This window comes from Atractosteus spatula, chromosome 18, assembly GCF_055471065.1.
Source record: "Atractosteus spatula isolate fAtrSpa1 chromosome 18, fAtrSpa1.hap1, whole genome shotgun sequence".
NCBI classification, from domain to species: domain Eukaryota; kingdom Metazoa; phylum Chordata; class Actinopteri; order Semionotiformes; family Lepisosteidae; genus Atractosteus; species Atractosteus spatula.
Window position 1 is genome coordinate 12,683,719 of NC_142723.1, and position 18,172 is coordinate 12,701,890.

Genomic DNA, 18,172 nt, shown 5'->3' on the forward strand with positions numbered 1-18,172 from the left:
TGACTCGCAGTGTGTGCTCAGTTTCGTACCCACGGTGGTTGCGGTTTTTTCAAACCTTTGAAGTAAGTTAAAGACAACTACCTAATCTGCCCAGCTTTGGGTATATCCAGGGCTGCGCTGCCCCCATGCTTGCCACTGTGGCTATGCCTCACCAGGCACACATCCATGCACACCTTTCCTTTAAGAGATGGACTGTAGGGGCCGGGGCGCTTTTGAGTCGACAGACTGCGGCGTGCTCGCTGCGCCTGCGCGCTGTGGGGGCGGTGACGTCAGTGCTGTATGCGGCTGGCGATGGCGGAGCAGTTGCTGATGCGAGAGAGAGACGGACGACAGTCCACGGAGCCATCAGTCAACAACGTTACCTAATGGAAACACCTGCGTATCTGAACGGAGGAGCGTTTCGATGGCCTTGAAAGCGGGTCGTTTTCAGGGGTGACCGAAGGACGGAGGTGAGGGCAGAAAAAAGGGGGCTCCGCCAGCCCACGCAGGTGGATGAGCCTTGAGAAACGAGCCTGAGTGGAGAGGGGGGGCTGGAAAACCTGGATCAGGCTGAAGGACGCGTACCAGCTCTCGCAGGAAACCAGCCAAGCTCAGGGGGAGGGGGGGACGCGAGAAGGAGCCGGCTTTCCGAGAGAGTCGCCGCCGCCGCCGCCCGGCGGGCGAGTGAGGGATGCTCTTTCACCGGGGAGACGCCAACGGAAAATCTTGTTTCACAGCCCACCTACCGGCAGGCGCCTTCGGGGGAGGACAGCCGCGGCGCGGCGCTGCGCTGCCCCGGCGGTCGCGTTTCGGGGACCCGCTGAGGATCTGGTCGTGAAAGGGAGGGGGAGCCGCATGAAACGACGAGGCGAATCAGTTCAAAACGCGAGAAATAACTTGGGCTGACGCGAAGCGCCGAGCTCCGTTGGAGGGGAGGGGAGGGGGGGGGAATTCGCTGTCCCGTCGGGTTATAGCGGTGCCTAGCAACTGCGAAGAACAGTTTTACAACATCCATCAAATATTTATACCCAACCAAACAGACACAGACACCGGCGGTGTTTCACGCTCTCCTTTTTTTCTTGTTTTTTCCCCCCCCCTGCTGCAGTTGTGAAGGTTTGGCCGAGTGAAAACGCAGAGGGAAACGAGGGCCCGAGGAGGAGTATGAGACGAGTCGGGGGAAGAAAGGAGCCTTTTTCTGGAAAGGAGGCGAACGCGGGGCCTGGACGGAATTAACTTCACCTCGTCGGAAAACGCTTCTTCCCCCCCCCCCAAGAGCGGCCCGCAGACCATTTCAAAACGGAGATACAACACACATTTTTCCAGCCCGGATTTTGGGAGCAGGCAGAACCCTAACAGGTCCTACTGAGGAAAGACGCACAGCGCTTCGTGCTGGGGGGGAAAATTCGTTGTTTCAGAGGAAAGTGGCTGAATGAAACCTAGCAATAAATATCCCCTGTCTGCTAAGAATGGCCGTGCTTGTGAAGGTTGCAGTTCAGGCAGCAGAGTGGACATAGGGACAGTGGCTGAAAGAGCTCAGCCCTGCAGGTGTTGATGTTGGTACTAATGCCTTACTAACACGCCGGTCCGTGGATTTAAAAGTGTTTACTTACTGTATCTCTGAGATGCCTTTGGATCTGCTGAAGGGTGTGCTTGTGTTGAACAATAAGCCGCTGGCTTGCTTTTTGTCGTCCGCGAGGGAAACCTTTGCGAATTGTGTCCGGATTCTGGTTTTTGTTGTCTTCCTTTGTTTCAGTTCTTAGGGCTCTTGGCTTGCCTCGGGATTTTCAGGTAGTGTTTAAAAAGCGCTTCAATGGAGCAAGTGCTGCTGTCTAGCCCGGGTGGGCGTTCCGACTGGGAGCTGGAGCAGAAACAGTCGCTGGGATTTCTCTTACTGGAGCCGGACAAGGGAGTTAGTTTGTCCAAGGGGAGCAAAGAGAGTCCGGAGCCAGGGCTGGATTACAGAGCAGGGGAGGAGAAACTGGTGTCCCTGAATCTGGATGAGATCCTTCAGGAGAATGCCTTAAATCTAGATGACCTTCTTAGGAGCTCAGGGTATCCTAGTGTGGACCAGATCTTGTCCTGGGAGAAAGGACGTGACTGCACTGTACTGCAGTGGGAAAAAAATCCCAGGCAGGGCACGGATTTTAACCACAACCGGGCAGTGGAGCTGGTCAGCTTCCAGAGCAGTCCCGCCACGGATCACACTGGTTTCAGTGGCAGTCCTGCTTTAGCGGTGAGGGGAATCGGCGCTTTGAATTCCGAGACGGATTTCTCTCCGGAGTCCAGCCCCTTCCAGCCCCGCCGGCTAGATCTGGTGGATGGCGGCAGGGAGCCGCCTCTGCTGTCGCAAGACGACGGCTTCGAGTCCTCGTCGCCGGAGGCCGCGCCGTTACCTGAAACCGAGGGCAGAAGTTCCTTCCGCGTGCCAGAGATGGATCTGCCCGCATTGAGTAACGAGCTGCCGGAGGGCTTACCCGAGGGCTGCGAGAGCCCCCCCTCGCAGTCAGGGTGCAGTGGATCACAGGGAAGTGCAGGCCTTTCGGGCCCTGCTGGCCCTGATAACGAGAGCTGCCCCAGCCCTGTGGATCTCGTTCTGCGGAGCGAAACTGTGAGCCTGAGTCTGCCTGCTGGGACCCCAGAGCAGGATGCCTCAGCGGAGACTCTAACTGCCTCTTCCTCCCAGGGCGACCCGGGGAACAAGGTGTTTCCACAGCCTGCCCTACCCTCTCGGTCTTCAGAACCAGCTGGTCGCCCACCGTCGCCTGTATCTGGAGCTGTGTCGGACTCCGATGGCCCGAATAATGACCCGGCCTCGGATTGGAAGTCATCAAGGGATTTAGAGCCCGGCCAGCTGGGCTTGGGTCAGGGCTCAGGATCCTGTGGTCAAGAGCACAAAGATATGGTTTCGGACCCATGTTTATCTGCCGTTGCAATGCAAGAGAAAGGCATTTTAGAACCACAGCTCACCGAGGGAGTATTGTACGGATCGCCAGTTTTGGCTCAGGGTGGGAAGAGTACAGAATCGGAGGCGGACCTCGGTGCTCCCAAGGATATAATTGACCTCGGACAGAACGGTCTTCACGATCCCGCCGAGGAATCCCTTGTGTCCGGCCCCCTCTTGTTGCGGACTAGCAGTCAGCCCGCGGAAGAGCTTTCGGTAGTGGACGTAGAGCTCTCTCCCTCCCTGCCTGCAGGGGGCAGCGTTTCTTACAGGGAGGACAGCCAGCGGGCGGAGGACGTGTCCCCTCTGAGAGCGGTGTTTGATGCTCTGGACCAGGATCGGGATGGGTTTGTGCGGATGGAGGAGTTTGTGCAGTTCGCCACAGTCTATGGTGCTGAACAGGTAAGACGGTCTTTATTGAAGCAGTTGTCCCATGCTCCGACACCTTTCTCTCGCTCCGGGAATGAATCGTTGAGCTCTCAATATTGGCGTTTCTCCAATACCTAGTTTGGAAACTGGCTTTGTAAGCCAAGAAAGAAACATTCAACAAAAAGGGAATCTGTGTTTCTCAGCATGCAATTTTATGCAGAGTCTCCAGGCAGGGTGTTTAATGATGGAAGCAGCATGTCTGAAACCCTTGAACTACAGGAGGGGATTTATTTTTGTGAAAGCAAGTTCAAAAGCTCAAGAGTTGTTTAAATACACAGAGCCTGCCGAGGGTGATCAGAAGTTTGAAACAGTGGCTCGTGGTGGGTTATCTTAAAATGAGCCCCATGTGCAGGACAGCAGGAGCTCAGACTGTGAGATTGCTAAGGGCTGCTCTCTCCCTGTTTCCACAGGGCTGCTCCCCCGCACCCCCCAGTAAAATGACCCCGCAGCGCTGCGCAGGCTAGGGGGGCCGGATGGCCTGGTCTTGTTTGTCGTCTTTCTTACGGCACTGACAGGTTGCCCAGTCGGAGCTGACTGGACAGGTCTGTGTCAATGTGGCTCGGGCCTCGCACTGGGCTACTGGGCTACACGCTAGAACTAATCACATCTGGTGTCCCAGGACAAACCAGATAATGTTTTGAAGTTGTATCTGCTTGGATTTGCAATGAGTCATCATGCTCAATCAGTTCTACCAGTCCAATTGTACTGCCTTCAGTGCAGTCTGCTGAGGTCTTAACAGTACAAAGCCATATGTGCTATTGTCAAGCGCTTTGGTGCTTGCAAGCTCAGCTTAAAGGTTTTTAACTGTAGTTTCCTTTCTGGAGCCAGGTTTCCAACATCCAGTTACCCAATAACCTGGAGACTGGGGTTCCCTGCCTACAGGTTTCGGCTTGGGCCATGTGCATCGTGCACTGGAATGACCGAGATCGTGCTATAGGATTTTTGGTTAATGGGAGATGAGTTGTTCAAGTGGGGGCAGAGATGGATGTCTTTTGGTGCTCCTGCACAGTGGAACCATTTAAGACACTGGAGTGCAGGGAATTCTGTGTATGGTTTCAGATAAACTCCCTTTGTTCTGAAACAAGGTTACGGTGTTCTGTAACAGAGAAGTGAGGTAGCAAACGTCATTGACTTTACGTTTGCCATACTTAAACCAATAAAGTCAGTTTGACTGCTGTGATGCTGTAGTGCAGTACTGTATGTCTGAGTTTTGAAGAGGCAGTTGTATTGAAGATACAAAGGCTGAATTTGGGGGGTATTAAACCCTTTCAAACAAACCAATTTTCCTTTTTCACTGTAAACCTACACCTTTTTCTCCAAGAGGCTAAAAAAGTAATGACCTCCCTTAATCTCGAAGCCTCGAATTTCGTGCAGTTTCAGACATCCCACTATTTCTTTTTTTGAAGTCTAAAATCTCTCTCTCAGTTCTGTGTTTTTCCATGAAAATGACAGTAATTCCCCAGAGAGGGCCGAGCAGTGAAAAAGCAGGTTGAGCTGTCGTTAAAAATATCTCGCAGCCGCTGGGAAGCCAAACGGCAGTCGCCACTTCTGTCCTGACCGGAGGCTTCGGTCTGACGCAGTGGGCAGGCGTTTTGAACTGGACCTTCCTGGAAGGAACCGACGGTCTTTGAAATTCCCCTAAAGCATGTAGGTTAAATACTTTTTGAAAAGGGCTGAGCTCACTTGGCAAACGCTCATTTTCGGTCAACAAGTGCGGGGCTGCGGCTTGTGATTAAAGTCTCCTTTGGATTAAATATTCTAATCGCTTGGTGTGTTTTCCAGCAGTGTGTATTTAGCAGTATTGGCCTTTGTTATGTACTGGGTACTTAGCTTGTCAACATAAGTGGCACCGGGCGGGGGGGGGGAAGCTGTTCTGGTATCCCTACTGAGAGACCTTCTCCTCTGAGAGGTGAAGTGTTCATTACCGTTGTTGTAAGGAACGATAAAGCACAAGGGAGTTTCCTCTAGGCCCCCTTGCGTACACTGTTTGGGTGTTTAAAACTTGCTGTAAATTAGCTGTAATATAGAAACAGCTTTTTGAGATCCTTGGTTAAATCAGCTATTGGCAACCAAATTAGTGAGATGACCACGATTGCCGCCCTGGATAGTCGTCGTCTTCCCCAGTATCACATTTTTATGTGACAATCATAAACAAAGGGAGGCCATTTATTAGTAGCTAATTGATTCACAGATCTCATCCAGCTGTCTCTTGAAAGAAGTCTTTGGCTTCAGCCACATGGCTGGACAGCTTGTTTGATGTTCCCATAGTCCTTTAGGGGATGGCGCGCCTCCTGTTTTCGTTTTTAAATCCACGTCCGTGTAGTTTCCACTTGTGTCCTTCGGTGTGCGGTTCACCGTTTATGCTGAAGGACTCGCCGCCCTGGCGTTTCTAGACAAAGTGTTGTCATTGCCGTTCCGTTGGCTGGGCCGATCAGCGATCTGCAAGCGTCGTATCGCGCGCTGGCTCCGCCGGGGAAGTCGCTCTTTCCGAACTTTCCGTTTTTTCCTTTTCGTCCTCGGAGGGCTCTGCGGTCGGATTCGGGACTGGACGGGTTGAGGGTGAGGATCCTAAAAGTTGTGAGCGAGCACAATAAAAGATGGCTGTGCTTTGGGGTCTGTGGCGGTGGCTTGTGCTGTAGGTGCTCTGCCATATTGTGAGTGCGATGGGCAGGGTGTGTTTGTATGTAGCCCGGGAGAGGGGGGCTCAGTGAGGGGTACCCGCTGGCAGCCCCGCCCTGTGCTCAGATCCCTGAAGGAAAAGCTCCTGTGAGACAGGGCCCTCTCTGTGTTTAGTTATGGGGCTGTGCTGTGATGGAATTTCCTCGCCATTTCCGTCTAAATTCGGTGGGCTGTGTGCTTGAACTTCCTTCCCAGCCGGTTTATTTTCTGTCAGGTCCGCACAAAGCAGTGAACGATGTTTTTCTTCAAATGCCATTCATGCTTTTCCAGTGCTCTGTTTTCCACACGGCGGTTTTGTGTTTCAATCACAGGGATAAACATGACTCAAAGTTCAAAATCTGGCTCTTGGCGCACGCAGACATTTTTTCTCACAGAGTGGTGTAAATGAAAATCAAGTTAAAAGTCAGGTGTTCTGCCTGGGGAAAGGGTTCCCTAAGACACATTGGTGTAAACACAATTGCAAAAAGGACATTTAAATCCCTATGCCAATTCTTTAAATACAAATAAAAAGGTTTGGCCGTTTCTCTTTGAAATTTCAGGAACCTACTGCATTTGTAGAAATCATAAATGTGTTTGCTAACTTAACAATGGCTAATGTAGGTTAGACCTTTTTGGAAGGAGTCTGTACAAGAATACTTAGTAATTTTGACCCTTTTAGGCTGACACTTCTATTGTTTTTTAGCCTAGATAAGCTTCTAATTAGCCTGTAATCACACACCCCATAGTCCCTGACATGCTGTTAGTTTGAAGACCATCAGTTGCAGTTTATCCAATTGTGGTTTCATTCGTGCTGTGTTATGTTACCAGGTGTGTATAAGTACCTGTAAATAGTTGATAAATTTACATCAGATTAGCACCTAAGACGACTTGCAGAAGTTACCTCTACCAAATAAATGGTATCTTTTGTGCTGTAGGGAATGCTGAATTCAGGCTTCAGGAAGAACCGTTTCTCAGTCCTGGGAATCATGACTTCCTGAAACCTGAGTTCCGTGTGGCCGTGAATGTTTGCGTTCATAGTTGCAAATATGATGTAAATGGAGAAAAATCCCAGGTACTCCGCTGGAATTCGTCAGTTGTGCTTTTCCCTTCTCGATCTGGCGCTGTGAAACCCGTGACCTCGCCCGGGGGGGGACTGAGGGACTGGAATTGCGCTGCCTTCAGGAGACCCTTCTCCTAACGTGTCACAGGACACACTGACCAGCTCGCGCTCGGGATCGTGAAGCTGGACCCACACTCCAGCAAGGACCCTTCCCTGATGGGCTTCTCACTCCCAGTCCTTCTACTCTCCTGGAAACACGGGGTGGGGTGGGGGAGCAAATCGTATGTGATTTTTTTTTTAATAACCGCTGATTTGCAGCTCCTGGGTTGGCAAGGAAACTGCAAGGATCTTTTTAAGGGGGAGGTGTAACAGCTGGGCTGGAGGTTTTGGAATTAAGGGACATCTGCGGACAGGAAGATGCGCCCGCTCAGGGCGTAGTTAGATACCAGAACTGGCCTCTAGCTAGTGACCTTTCTGTGCAGATATTTGTGCTGGTGGGATGGGATCCTGTGGCCAAGACTGATTTTCTGAACTTCAGTTTTGCGTTATGCCTCAGTGCCCAGAGTGAAAGTCACACCTGGTTTCTAACCTGGGTTTGGCCAGAGAGGTTGCGTGCAGGACCTCAGAACCATCAGCTTTAATTAGTTTCACTGAAACAGGGCTGGCGTAGTTTCGGAAGGCTGCCCTCTGTACTCTTGTGTGGTTTGCCTTGCCTCTCAGGTTAGTCTGTTTCCTCAGGGTACAGCCCTAAAGCCTCTGTGGTTTCATCCTCCCCTGGCACAGCCCGAGAGAAGCGCTTTGAGATGAGAAATGTGGATCAAACTGCACGGCCTGCTGGATTATTTTTTTTTCCCCTTCCTGAAATTTTTCTATAGGATTAAAACTGAACTTTTTTTTTTAATCCATTCTTTTTTTTTTGAAGTAAAGGTATAATTATAATTAAACGAGCTGGATGTGCTCCTTTTCCTGACTAAGTCTTTGGAAAAGAAAGTAAACTTTTAAATGTGAACAGTGGCAATAATCGAAACCCAGCAGTTTCCAAAAGGCACAAAAATGGACAAACCCCTGAGAGAGGATTTTTTCAACCACTTAGCTGTATCCTTATCAAGCCTACTGGACACAGTGTCCCTACGTGACACGTTTTTAACTTTCAGGCCTGCCCTACAGCTTATCCAAAATTTACTACATCATGTGAGCTACTCTCTCTTTATATAACTTTCCTCATGCTCCTCTTTACACTAATACATGGCTCCGGTAATTGGAGTTTTCTGACTTCTGTTAATCAGTTTCTTTTGTGGTATTTATTCAGTGTCCTTGACAGCCGTAGGACACTATATTACTGAGCCGAAAACCCACTCCTGTCTTGTGAAGCAAGATGAATTGGACAGAAACTGCTAATAACCGCCTTAACTGTAACCAGTCATACACGAAGTAATAACTACAGTGGTTTAAATGTCAGGGTTATCAGATTTATCCATTATCCTGTTTGAGACTTAATTATATGAGTAATGCGCGATTTGAAAAACGACTAATCCTTTCAAATTGCAGAGCTGAAAAGCCAAACTAGTTAAGTCTGTGCATCGTGCTGCACCTAGAAAGTGGAGAATTTCAGGGGATTCATCTCACCACTCTGATCCTTTTCAAAATGAAGGGTTAATTTACATCTGCCTATTTTAACAGTCTTTACTTGCTGGTGAACGGCGAGAATTGTACATGGCTTAATTATGGGTTGTTGGGGGGAAAAAGGTCTCTGTGGGTATCCTGAACTAGAAAACTGGGGAAATGCCAGGATTTTATTTGAAATTGGAGACAAGCAATAAGGAACTTGTGCATTAGATATGATAGATTTAGTTACAGTAAATGTGTTCGTTGTATACTGGTCAATTTTTACTCATGATCAGCATTTTATTGAGGACTTTCATTGTGAGCATCAATAGCATTTTACTTTGGTAATATAGTGACATAATAAAGGAGAGAATTTATTGATGCTGATGTACATGCTTGAGATTTAACAGTGTTCCAAAATAGATTTATGATCCTTTGACAAACCCAACATGTCGGTCGTGTTTCTGTTCCTTCGTCATATCTAGGGATGCCCAAGGGTTTTATTATACAGCACAGAGAAACTGATATTTACACTGCAAAACTGATCACCAGCCCACAGCCCCACAGATGTCCGGGGTGGAGCAGCGAATTTGATTCGGATCCATAGGTCCTCAAGGACTCGGACTCAGATTATTGTGACCAGAGCAGATTTTGTTTTTCATGCAAGCACGCTAGCATCCGGATTGAATCGAATGCTCTGTTTACTTGGTAGCAAATTGGATTGTTTTTGTTTGTACACATGGTGGTTTTTCCATAATCTGCCTGAGTTGTCTGTAGATGCTAATGACCAGGGACAGACAGGTGGGTCTCTCAGCTGCAATGGCTACCTTGGACAAGAGGGCAGAGAGGGGTATGGGCTCGTACGGATTCCAGAGAGATCACTGAATCCTCCCCCCTTTTCAGGGAGCAGGGGGCCCCAGCATGCACCAGCCTGAGGTGGTGTGGTGGCTGCAGTATTTCCCCCCCCCCCCGAACAAGGGACACTCCCGCCAGCTGACCACCCATTCACACGGCCTGTCTGCCCCATTGTCTGAGAAGAGCAGGGCTGTGTGTCACTGCAGCAGGACATAAAGGAAAGAAAATCCTCCCTGCCTGGTTTGATGGCTGTTTTGCCTTGATCCTGCCGTCAATGAGGGGAGCTATGTAGTCTGATGAGGCACCTTTCTATTTGAATACAAGAACTTCCCGTAACTCCCAAAACTTTTCACGGGGTGGAGAATTGAACACCTGTGTTCCAAGCCCCAGATACCCAACTGTGCCATATTTTATCAAGATATGTGGTGTACGCACATGGGCACCAGGAGTGAAGTCGTGTGTCTGGAATGCGGATTGAGCTTTGAGATCCAGGCATCGCTGGTTTGTCTCTTGGTTCTGCAGCCCACCGGCACCATGTGTACTGAAGAGCGCCTCTGGGGCTGGGTGGGTGCGAGTTGGCGTTCTGTGGTAACTCGGCCCACTGTGGCTAGCTTCAGTGTCCGTGGGCCTGGAGTGCTCTTGCCATGAGCCACAGCGCTCCCCCACTGCGCCCCAGCCCAGTTCTGAAGCGCAGCAGGCTCCTGGCACAGTCTGGAAGAAAACATGGACCATCTCCACTGTCCCTGAGCTGGTCCTGGAATTCCAAACAAAAAAAGCAAGTTGGGATCGAAACTGAATTCAAAACCAGGTCTCTGTAATTGAAAACTTTGAGAGACTGGTGAAATAAACAGCTTTCAGTCAGACTGTAGATTTAAGAGTGAGATCTTTCGAGGGGATAGTGTAAAAAGCACATGTGTTTCCTATTTTCTCTTTTTGTTTTATTAAATGTTAGGTGTGGTATTGAGATTTATGTACAGCTGGCCCTGGGCCTTTCATTGAAGTACTCCCCACCCACCATTCTTCTCGCTGAACCACAAGGGTAGCGAGATCATTTCATTTTAAACTGCTATCCTCAATGTGAGACGGGGACATGGTGTGGCTGGAATTAGTTGCACTTCCCAATTGAATATTAGTTGAAATGTTTAATAAAATCCCATCTATCTGCTACCCGCTTGATCCAAAATAGGGTCACAGGAGCATATCCCGGGCACGCATTTAATAAAATCTGGTGCTGTCCCCCCATGTGATTTATTTTGAACATATTGCGCCAGATCTTGAAGTCTTTATTTTATGCAGTCATCCTCACCAGAAGCGACAAAAAGGAGCTAGCCTCCATTCTCTCCTGTTAAGAAGCGAGCCGCATCAGAAGTTCTGCACCTCGGATTTCAGGGATGACGGCAGATTGCCACTAACGGCTTGAATTATTTTGGCTGCATTAAGCCACGCCGATCTGGGGTAGGGCAAGCTCGCTCTCCAGCTTGGGGGTTGTAGCTGGTGAAAGCAGACCTGCTTCGTTGACTCCAGAATAGCAGGCAGATCCTTGTCTCCAAAGTGAGGGCATTATGTAAGGAATGAACTTGTCATTGTGTTGTAATTTCGCCTCCTGCTGCCAGCAGCACAGCAGTGTTCCTCCGGGCAGCTGCCCTCCTTCCCCCATCCCTGCGATCCGGGAGCTGCCGTGTGGGAATGTGCCTCGTGATGATCTGACAAGGCCGTTCATTAAAACCAGGACGCTGCTGTGAGCTGGCTGCTCCCGTTATCCCTTGCGCGGGGAGCCACAGAGAAGGGCAGATCCGGGAGTCTGATGGCTTGAAGCCCGCCAGCGAGACGAGCACCGAGAGGGGAGCTGTGCTGTTGTCTGCGGGCGGACAGAGGGGATGGGTTACCGGTGGAGAGAGAGAGGGAGGAGCGATGCGGTGCGGGACCCGAGAGCGCTGGTGTAGCGGAGCTAGTGTGGTGACGTCGGCACCCTCACTGCGCGTAGCAGGGACCTCAGCCGCCCGGGCTGAGGGAGGTCTCCTTTAGCTCGCTCGGCTGGTTCCCTGTTGCGTTACGCCGGAGACCCGGGTTCGCGCCCCAGGTGTGAGGGCCGGAACGGGTGGCGGGGGGGCATGACCCCGCGCGGAACCGCGACTGTCGCCCTGGGATGGTGCGCGCGCGTTGTGAGAAATCTCACCTATGTGACTGTGGCATGGAAGGCCGTTGGTGGATTCGAGCAGGTTTTCGGTCTCACACCCTGGCTCCTCAGGGGAGAAAGCTCAGTCCCCCAGCCACTCCCCCTGGCCTTGCCGGCGGCCTCGGTTTTCCCCCGTTGAATGCTGTGCTGCTGGGAGCTCTAATGCCATTGTTCAAGGAGAATAAACCAGGCGGCAAAGTACAGTACCTGAAGACAAGGGGTCTGCCTCTCCTTAGCGCCAGAAAGCAGTAGGTTCTGGCTCTCAGTTTAGCTGAGCTGTAAGTTAAGGGACTAGCCTGGTTACTTGCTGAACACACACATTTTTAAGGTTTCTGCTCCTTCTCATGTCACTGACCCGTTTTTCTAAACATCCCTACACACGCTGCAGGAATGTGGCTCGGTGGCAGACCTGTGTTTTAGACTGCAGGCCTGTGGAGGGTGAATAAAAAGGCATGAAGATTTCGTTGGGTTTAGTCTAATTTTTTTTTATAACTTGGGTCTGTGGTTATTGTCCACATGAGCTGGTTGAGTTTTGAAATCTTCAGCTCAAAAGGGCAACAGTGGCTGGCTCATTTATAACTGGAACCCGAGATGACGCCGGTGCTGCAGAGTACCACGAGATCTTTGGTGATTTGGAGCGTTTTTGGTACTGTCGGGGAACAAGTAGTCTAGATATTTTTTTAAGCCACTCTTTAACCAGGTTGTGTTACAATGACAGCATAGAGACTACTCATTTACTCAGCAGATTATGACCGCAATCGGAGTGAATTACTGTACAACAGCTGTGCTCCACATGGGATTTGAACCTGCAACCTACTCTTAACACTGCTTCTTGGATAATGTACTGGCTCTTGAGCTTTCCAGTTTCATGTACATACCAATTCGTGATGCACAACGCCCCTGTGGTGCGGATGAACAGTTTTCAGTTTGCTTTCAGCGCTAGGCTTGACCTCGTCTGGAATGAAGTTTATGAACCGGGCCTTTTGGCCTGACCTTGACTCGCCTTGATTGAGGCAGTTAGCAGTAGAACACCTTGCTGATAATCATTAATCTTTCGGTCAGCATGATTGTACGTACAGCATGTCACTTCAACTTGTGACATAGGGGAGATTAAATCACGTTTCCCCTCATTTTCCTCTTAGACTTTTGTTGTTTTTAAGGGTTAAAAGAACTGAGTCCTGTTTCGTGACGTTTCAGTGAAAGAATGCCTGTTAATGTTCTACTTCTCCTTTATAAGTTAGATCCTTCAGAGCGAAACTGTCAGACTTGTGTGAATGTTTCTTTTCTTCTCCTTTATGTGGAAAAGTACACAGCACCAATGTCGGAAAAGTGTTCTGGCTGACAGCTGGCTGGGAGGGAGAAGTAGCAGTGGTGGACTTGCAGGAGACAGGCGTGAATCTGCAGGGCGGAGGGCAGCTCAGCTGCAGTGTGAAACCCCGATGTGGTCGTGTTACAAACACAGCTTTCAGGAACATTATCCAGAGGCAGTTGCCTAACAGGTCTTTGTGTGGGACAAGTGAGTTTCCACTGACTTGCATATCGCACTGCCTCACTTCATCGGGGGAGAGTGACCTCTTGGGTTTGTTTACCACACTCTGGGTGAATGAATAATCAGAAAACTTGAACATTAACTGTTTTTCTCTCTGGCCAGCACAGCAGGTTTACCTTTTAGATAGCCAAGGACATATGATTAAATTATCCTAATGTATAACAGCATAAGTAACTGTTGCTGTTTGCATATCTCCCTCCAGTATTACATTTCGGGTAGATTAGATTGTGTGCGTTAAAGGTGCTTGCACTGGAATCATTCCATCGGAGAGGGAATTCTGGTTGGCTTTGGGAGAAGGGATATTCTGTTCGTTCATTGAAATCCAGTAGCAGTATGTGGTCAGCCTTGAGCAGCTTTTGGAAGCTTGCTGTGCTGAAGGCTGTGATACCTTTAAGCTCGCGGAGCTGCCAAAACATATTGAAGCTTTGAAAGCTAAATTCCTACAAGTTCCAGTGGAAACACAGCTATGCAGTCTGCTCCTTGTGGTTGACGCTCGGGCAGGAAAGTGATCTGTCGAGTAGCATTTGGCAACCCTGTGCTAAGTGCTGGCGTGATTCTTTTCCAGTCAAACCTAAGACATTGTAGAGGCCTTACAAAGAGAAAAGATTGTAGGTCTTAATAACTTAGCAAGTGCTGTTTTGAATGGGTGGCTTATATTGTATACAAAGCTTTACAAATTATGCAAATGTAAATGCGTTAAATGTGGAACTGCAACAAAGTGTTACACAAAGGTCATTGGATCTGGTGAAGATACATCCATTTTCTAATGACTTTATCCACTTCAGGGTCGTGGGGGGCAGAGTCTTACCCAGCAAGCAACAGGCGCAAAGTGGGGTACACCCTGGACTGAGCGCCAGTCCGTTGCAGGGCAGCAGAGATGAATTCATTCTTTTAGTTTATTGATAAATGCCGTCTGTCGGTCTGTTAAAAGAACACAGGTTATTTGCAAGGCTTTAATACTGCCAAAGGCTGGATTCAGTGGAGCAGAGCTGTGACCGTAACAGAAGAGCAGTGTGATCTTGAGTTCGTGTGAACTGGCTGGCTGTTCAGGTCTATCTGCTTTCACTGCACCTGCTTTGCATGGCTTGACTGTTACTTCATGTTACCTGCCAGTCCAGGGCTCAAAGCACTGAGCCTGGCTTTCTGTGCAGCAGGAGCCGTTCGACAGATTTGCATAAAATGGCTATTTCTGAACCTTGAATTAGAAAAGCTCCCCGAAAAACCAAATGATCTGCCGATCGGCACGTTTTAATAGGTTTGTGTTTGTTTTCTTTGATACTTCCCAGCATCGCAAATTTTAAGGAGGATCCGGGAGTAACAGCAATGAGAAAACATTGTAAGAGGTGAGCAGTAACAAAGCCCCCTGCCTGCAGCCCTGCTGCTTTCCCCCTCTGGGCTCTCCTTCTCAAAATGACCAGGCTTCAGACCCGTCAGATTTCAGAATGAGAAGATTAAACGCTGCCCCTAAGACCAGCAGGGTGTAGTCCTAGACGGGGTGACCTACATTCACATTAGATAATGCAGGATTAATGGCAAGTAGCATCTGTGAAACCACTGAGCTAAGATTACGTTTAGTCCAGTTTTGGCTATGAACACTTTGTCTGTACCAACAAGTTATTGTCCGCCATTGTCTGCCACGTGGCCTGCTGGCCTGCCAGGCGTGTTGAGCACGGACCACTGCAAAGTGCCTCTGCTCGGGTCACCTGTGGTATGTGGTAGCAGCCGAGGTTGACCTTGGCTAGCTTCGGACTCATCCTGCAGGTGCTCGATTTGGTTGAGGTCCTCGAACACAGGTGATCGGTAATATGCATTGGCCTTGGGCATAAGCGGACGGCCTGAAGGGACCCACTGTCACACATTCTCGTGTTGAGTGTCAGGGGTTGCGTTCACACATTGGCTTTGCAGTGGTGGGGCAAGTGTGGCGCTGCTGTGAGATGAGGAGTTGGCTCTTCTTCTTGCCTAAAGTTGCTCACTCTTGCATTAGACGGTTGACACCTGCCCTTCTGTTTGACCAACATACACTCCTGTTTCTGTGCTGTCTCTTGCGGTCTGCAAAGGGCAAGGTAACTGCTATGACTGATTAAAAAGCTGAGGGAATGTTGCGAGTTCCCGTTGCAAGTCCAGAAACTGTTAAAAAAAAAAATAGCCCTTTAGTGTGCTGCAGCGAGCATTTGGATGGCTCCAGAGGCATTCCCCTCGTGGATTGCAGCAGTGGTAGGCATTCCTCTTCGTCAGGATAGGAACATCATGCAGCAGAAAGAGCTGCTCCGTTGCAACTGGCTGTGCGTTGCGCATTGTGCAAGCCTTCAAGGTTGCAGCGATCGCGGCTTCAATCCAAGCTTTGTGGAAAGAAATCAAAGATTCCTGACCACAACCGGCGTCAGACAGGTGATCCGTTCTGGGGGCTGTGCTATAGTGGTGTTGAGCTTGGTGGATTTGGAAGAAATGCCAGTTCAGCAGCTCTTTATCCGGCCCCTCTCTGCTCCGGCTCGTTTGAAGCGTGTCGGTAAACCCTACTGGAATGTCCCTCGTCTCTGCAGACTTGCTTTCTTAACCCTTTTCAGTTAAGACCGGCCCCCGCACTTGCACTTCAGATTTACTGAGCACCTGGAAAAATATTGGTGTGGTCTGCAAAGTTTTCTTTTGTCGTAAACAGGTCAAATGTGCAGACGGTGTTAATAAGGTGTTTCATATAAATTACATGGGATCAGAAATGTATTTTCTGCCCGTCTGGTTGAATGCCCATCAGTCTGACATACTTCAGCAGCCTTTTCCTTACTATGAGCAACCAGAAGAAATAAAATGTCATTCTCATTAAACAGATTCACATGAACTTCCCTTCATGTGGGACACTGGCCACTTTCGTAGGCGATTGTGAGATCTGGGAGTTTTTGTCTCTTCTGATTTTTCTAGTGGGTTGAAGTGAACTTCGAGCTTGGGGGAAAACACCTGTTATCATTGTGTGGTAAACTGGCGAGTCCCAGCTTTTAGGTGAAGGAAACAAGAGTTTCATCTCTTCTGCGGTTACCCAGTTTTTCCTTCAACGCCTGCTGGAAAAAAACTGGAGCAGTGACAGACTTCTGCTTTCCAGGCAAGGGGCCCTTACCAAGTTGTGCTGTGGTGCCGATAATTATGGCTCCTTCATTAGCGGCTCTTACAGTCCCTACAGACCAGAGTTGTGCTCTCCAGTCGGTGGTGTTTGTTTTTCTGCCTTCTCCAGTAAGCCGAATGGGACCGGCGGTGGCCGCCCACCCTGCGGAGCCAGCAGGGGCTGTTTGTGCCAGAGCGGCACAATGGGAGTCTGTGAGGAGGCAGTCACGCATGTGCTCTGCGATGGCCGTGATGAGAGCTAACGGGGGTTTATTCAGGCCGAGCTTCACAGGGAGAGAAGCAGGTTGGTGTGAAGCAGGGTGCCGGTTGAAGCTTGATTTTGAAGGCATTCCGCTTTGTTTAAAAAAAAAAAGTGTATTTGATGAGCGAGCCTGCCAGTTTCTCCTTCCTCTGATCGGCCCCACCTCTTGACCTCCACTGTACAAGCAAAGTCCGCTTCTTGGCTGAGTTTGTATTCTGATGAAAGATGGCAGACCCGCGCTGCTTAGCCTTTGTTCCCCAGAATCATAAACGTGTCGAAATGCGGTCCTTTCATCCCTTTAGCTGGGAACGTTTTGAATTCCATCTCGGGGGGGTTTCAAAAGCTTTCATATTAAGGTACTAAAAAAAGTATAAAACTCATGTTTTGATTTATAACCTATTGGAAACTGTTATACAACACAAAATCCCAATAAAACTGCTCCAGAGAGTTAAAACACAGTGATCTTGGTTCAGCGGGGGGTAATCCACTAGCCTTTCGAGTGTGTTCCTCTTCAGACCTGGAGTGAAATATGGTTTTCTGCGGCACCAGGTTGGCTGCTCTCTTCCTGCCCTGCATGGATGTGCACCTGTGGTAGGATGCGAGAAGATCCAAAATGATTTGGCCAGAAGGCTGACCTTTCTGTCACTAGCTGCTGCGGGGCTTTCTGCTGTTCTTGCGCTACAGCTTATCGGAACCTTTTTGCTGTATCAGCCCAGCATATTTAAAGTGCTTTCGTAAGGTGTGTTTGATTACTTTGGATATTTATGCATAATTCCTTTCATCTAAAAGAGATTTATACTCAATTTCAGCTGCCTTACCGCTAGCTCACCCCGAGACCCTGCCTAACAGCAGGCTTCAAGTAGTAGCCGTCATCTGGCTAAGATGCCCTCTGTTATCTAGACCTGTGGTAATCTGCCAGCCGCTGCTTTAATGACATTGGTTCCATCTGTTAGAATGGCTCTTAATAACCAGACAGGCATCTGGAAACCCTGACCTTGGCTGCAGTTTCTATTCTTTTCAGCGTGAGGTACTGTATATCCGTGGGAGAGGCTGAAGGCTGCCCTAATCCCAGAAGAAGAACTGATTTAGTGCCATTTTTTGAGGATCCTGTTCTGTTTTGTCCCCGAGCTAAATTAGACTTTCTATTTATGTTTTAAAAGCCATAATAGCGCATTATAAAATCTGACCTCATTTCCAAGAATCGTTTTCTGCTTTCATTTTCTGTATTCAAAAATGTCAAGACCCGTCTTCTTGGAAGAAGACGTTGAGGTGTAATGGTGTTAAGGTGTCGGTGACAAAGCTGTCAGATGCAAACAGCTCATCACATTAGTCTCATAATGTGCAGCAAGGCTGTAATTGATTCTCTGATGCTTGCTGCAACCACTGATTTATATAATGATGCTTAGGGGAATTTTAGAATTGCAGGGGACAAGTTAGTTGCTGTTGATGACATATTTTTATGAAGTAGAGTTTTAAGTGCCGGAAAAAGATTCTGAACGATCTGCAGTAGGTTTTATGAATCCCTCGTGTGTTTGGAAAAATGATTAAAAATGGCATATCCATATCAG

General features: G+C 49.0%; 1 protein-coding gene across 4 annotated transcripts in view; it reads left to right on the top strand.

The window, feature by feature from the left end:
• rab11fip3 (RAB11 family interacting protein 3 (class II)) overlaps window positions 1-18,172 on the top strand; it is a 61,758-nt gene that overhangs the window by 70 nt on the left and 43,516 nt on the right. For 2 of the 4 annotated variants that reach the window (XM_088936912.1, XM_088936915.1), the window contains exon 1: window positions 297-3,322. In XM_088936912.1, the coding sequence (XP_088793038.1) occupies window positions 1,790-3,322 (1,533 nt within the window). In that variant the 5' untranslated portion in view covers window positions 297-1,789. Of the gene's footprint in view, window positions 1-265; window positions 3,323-18,172 lie in introns of those variants that run through there. The other 2 variants (XM_088936913.1, XM_088936914.1) reach the window with 2 other exon arrangements.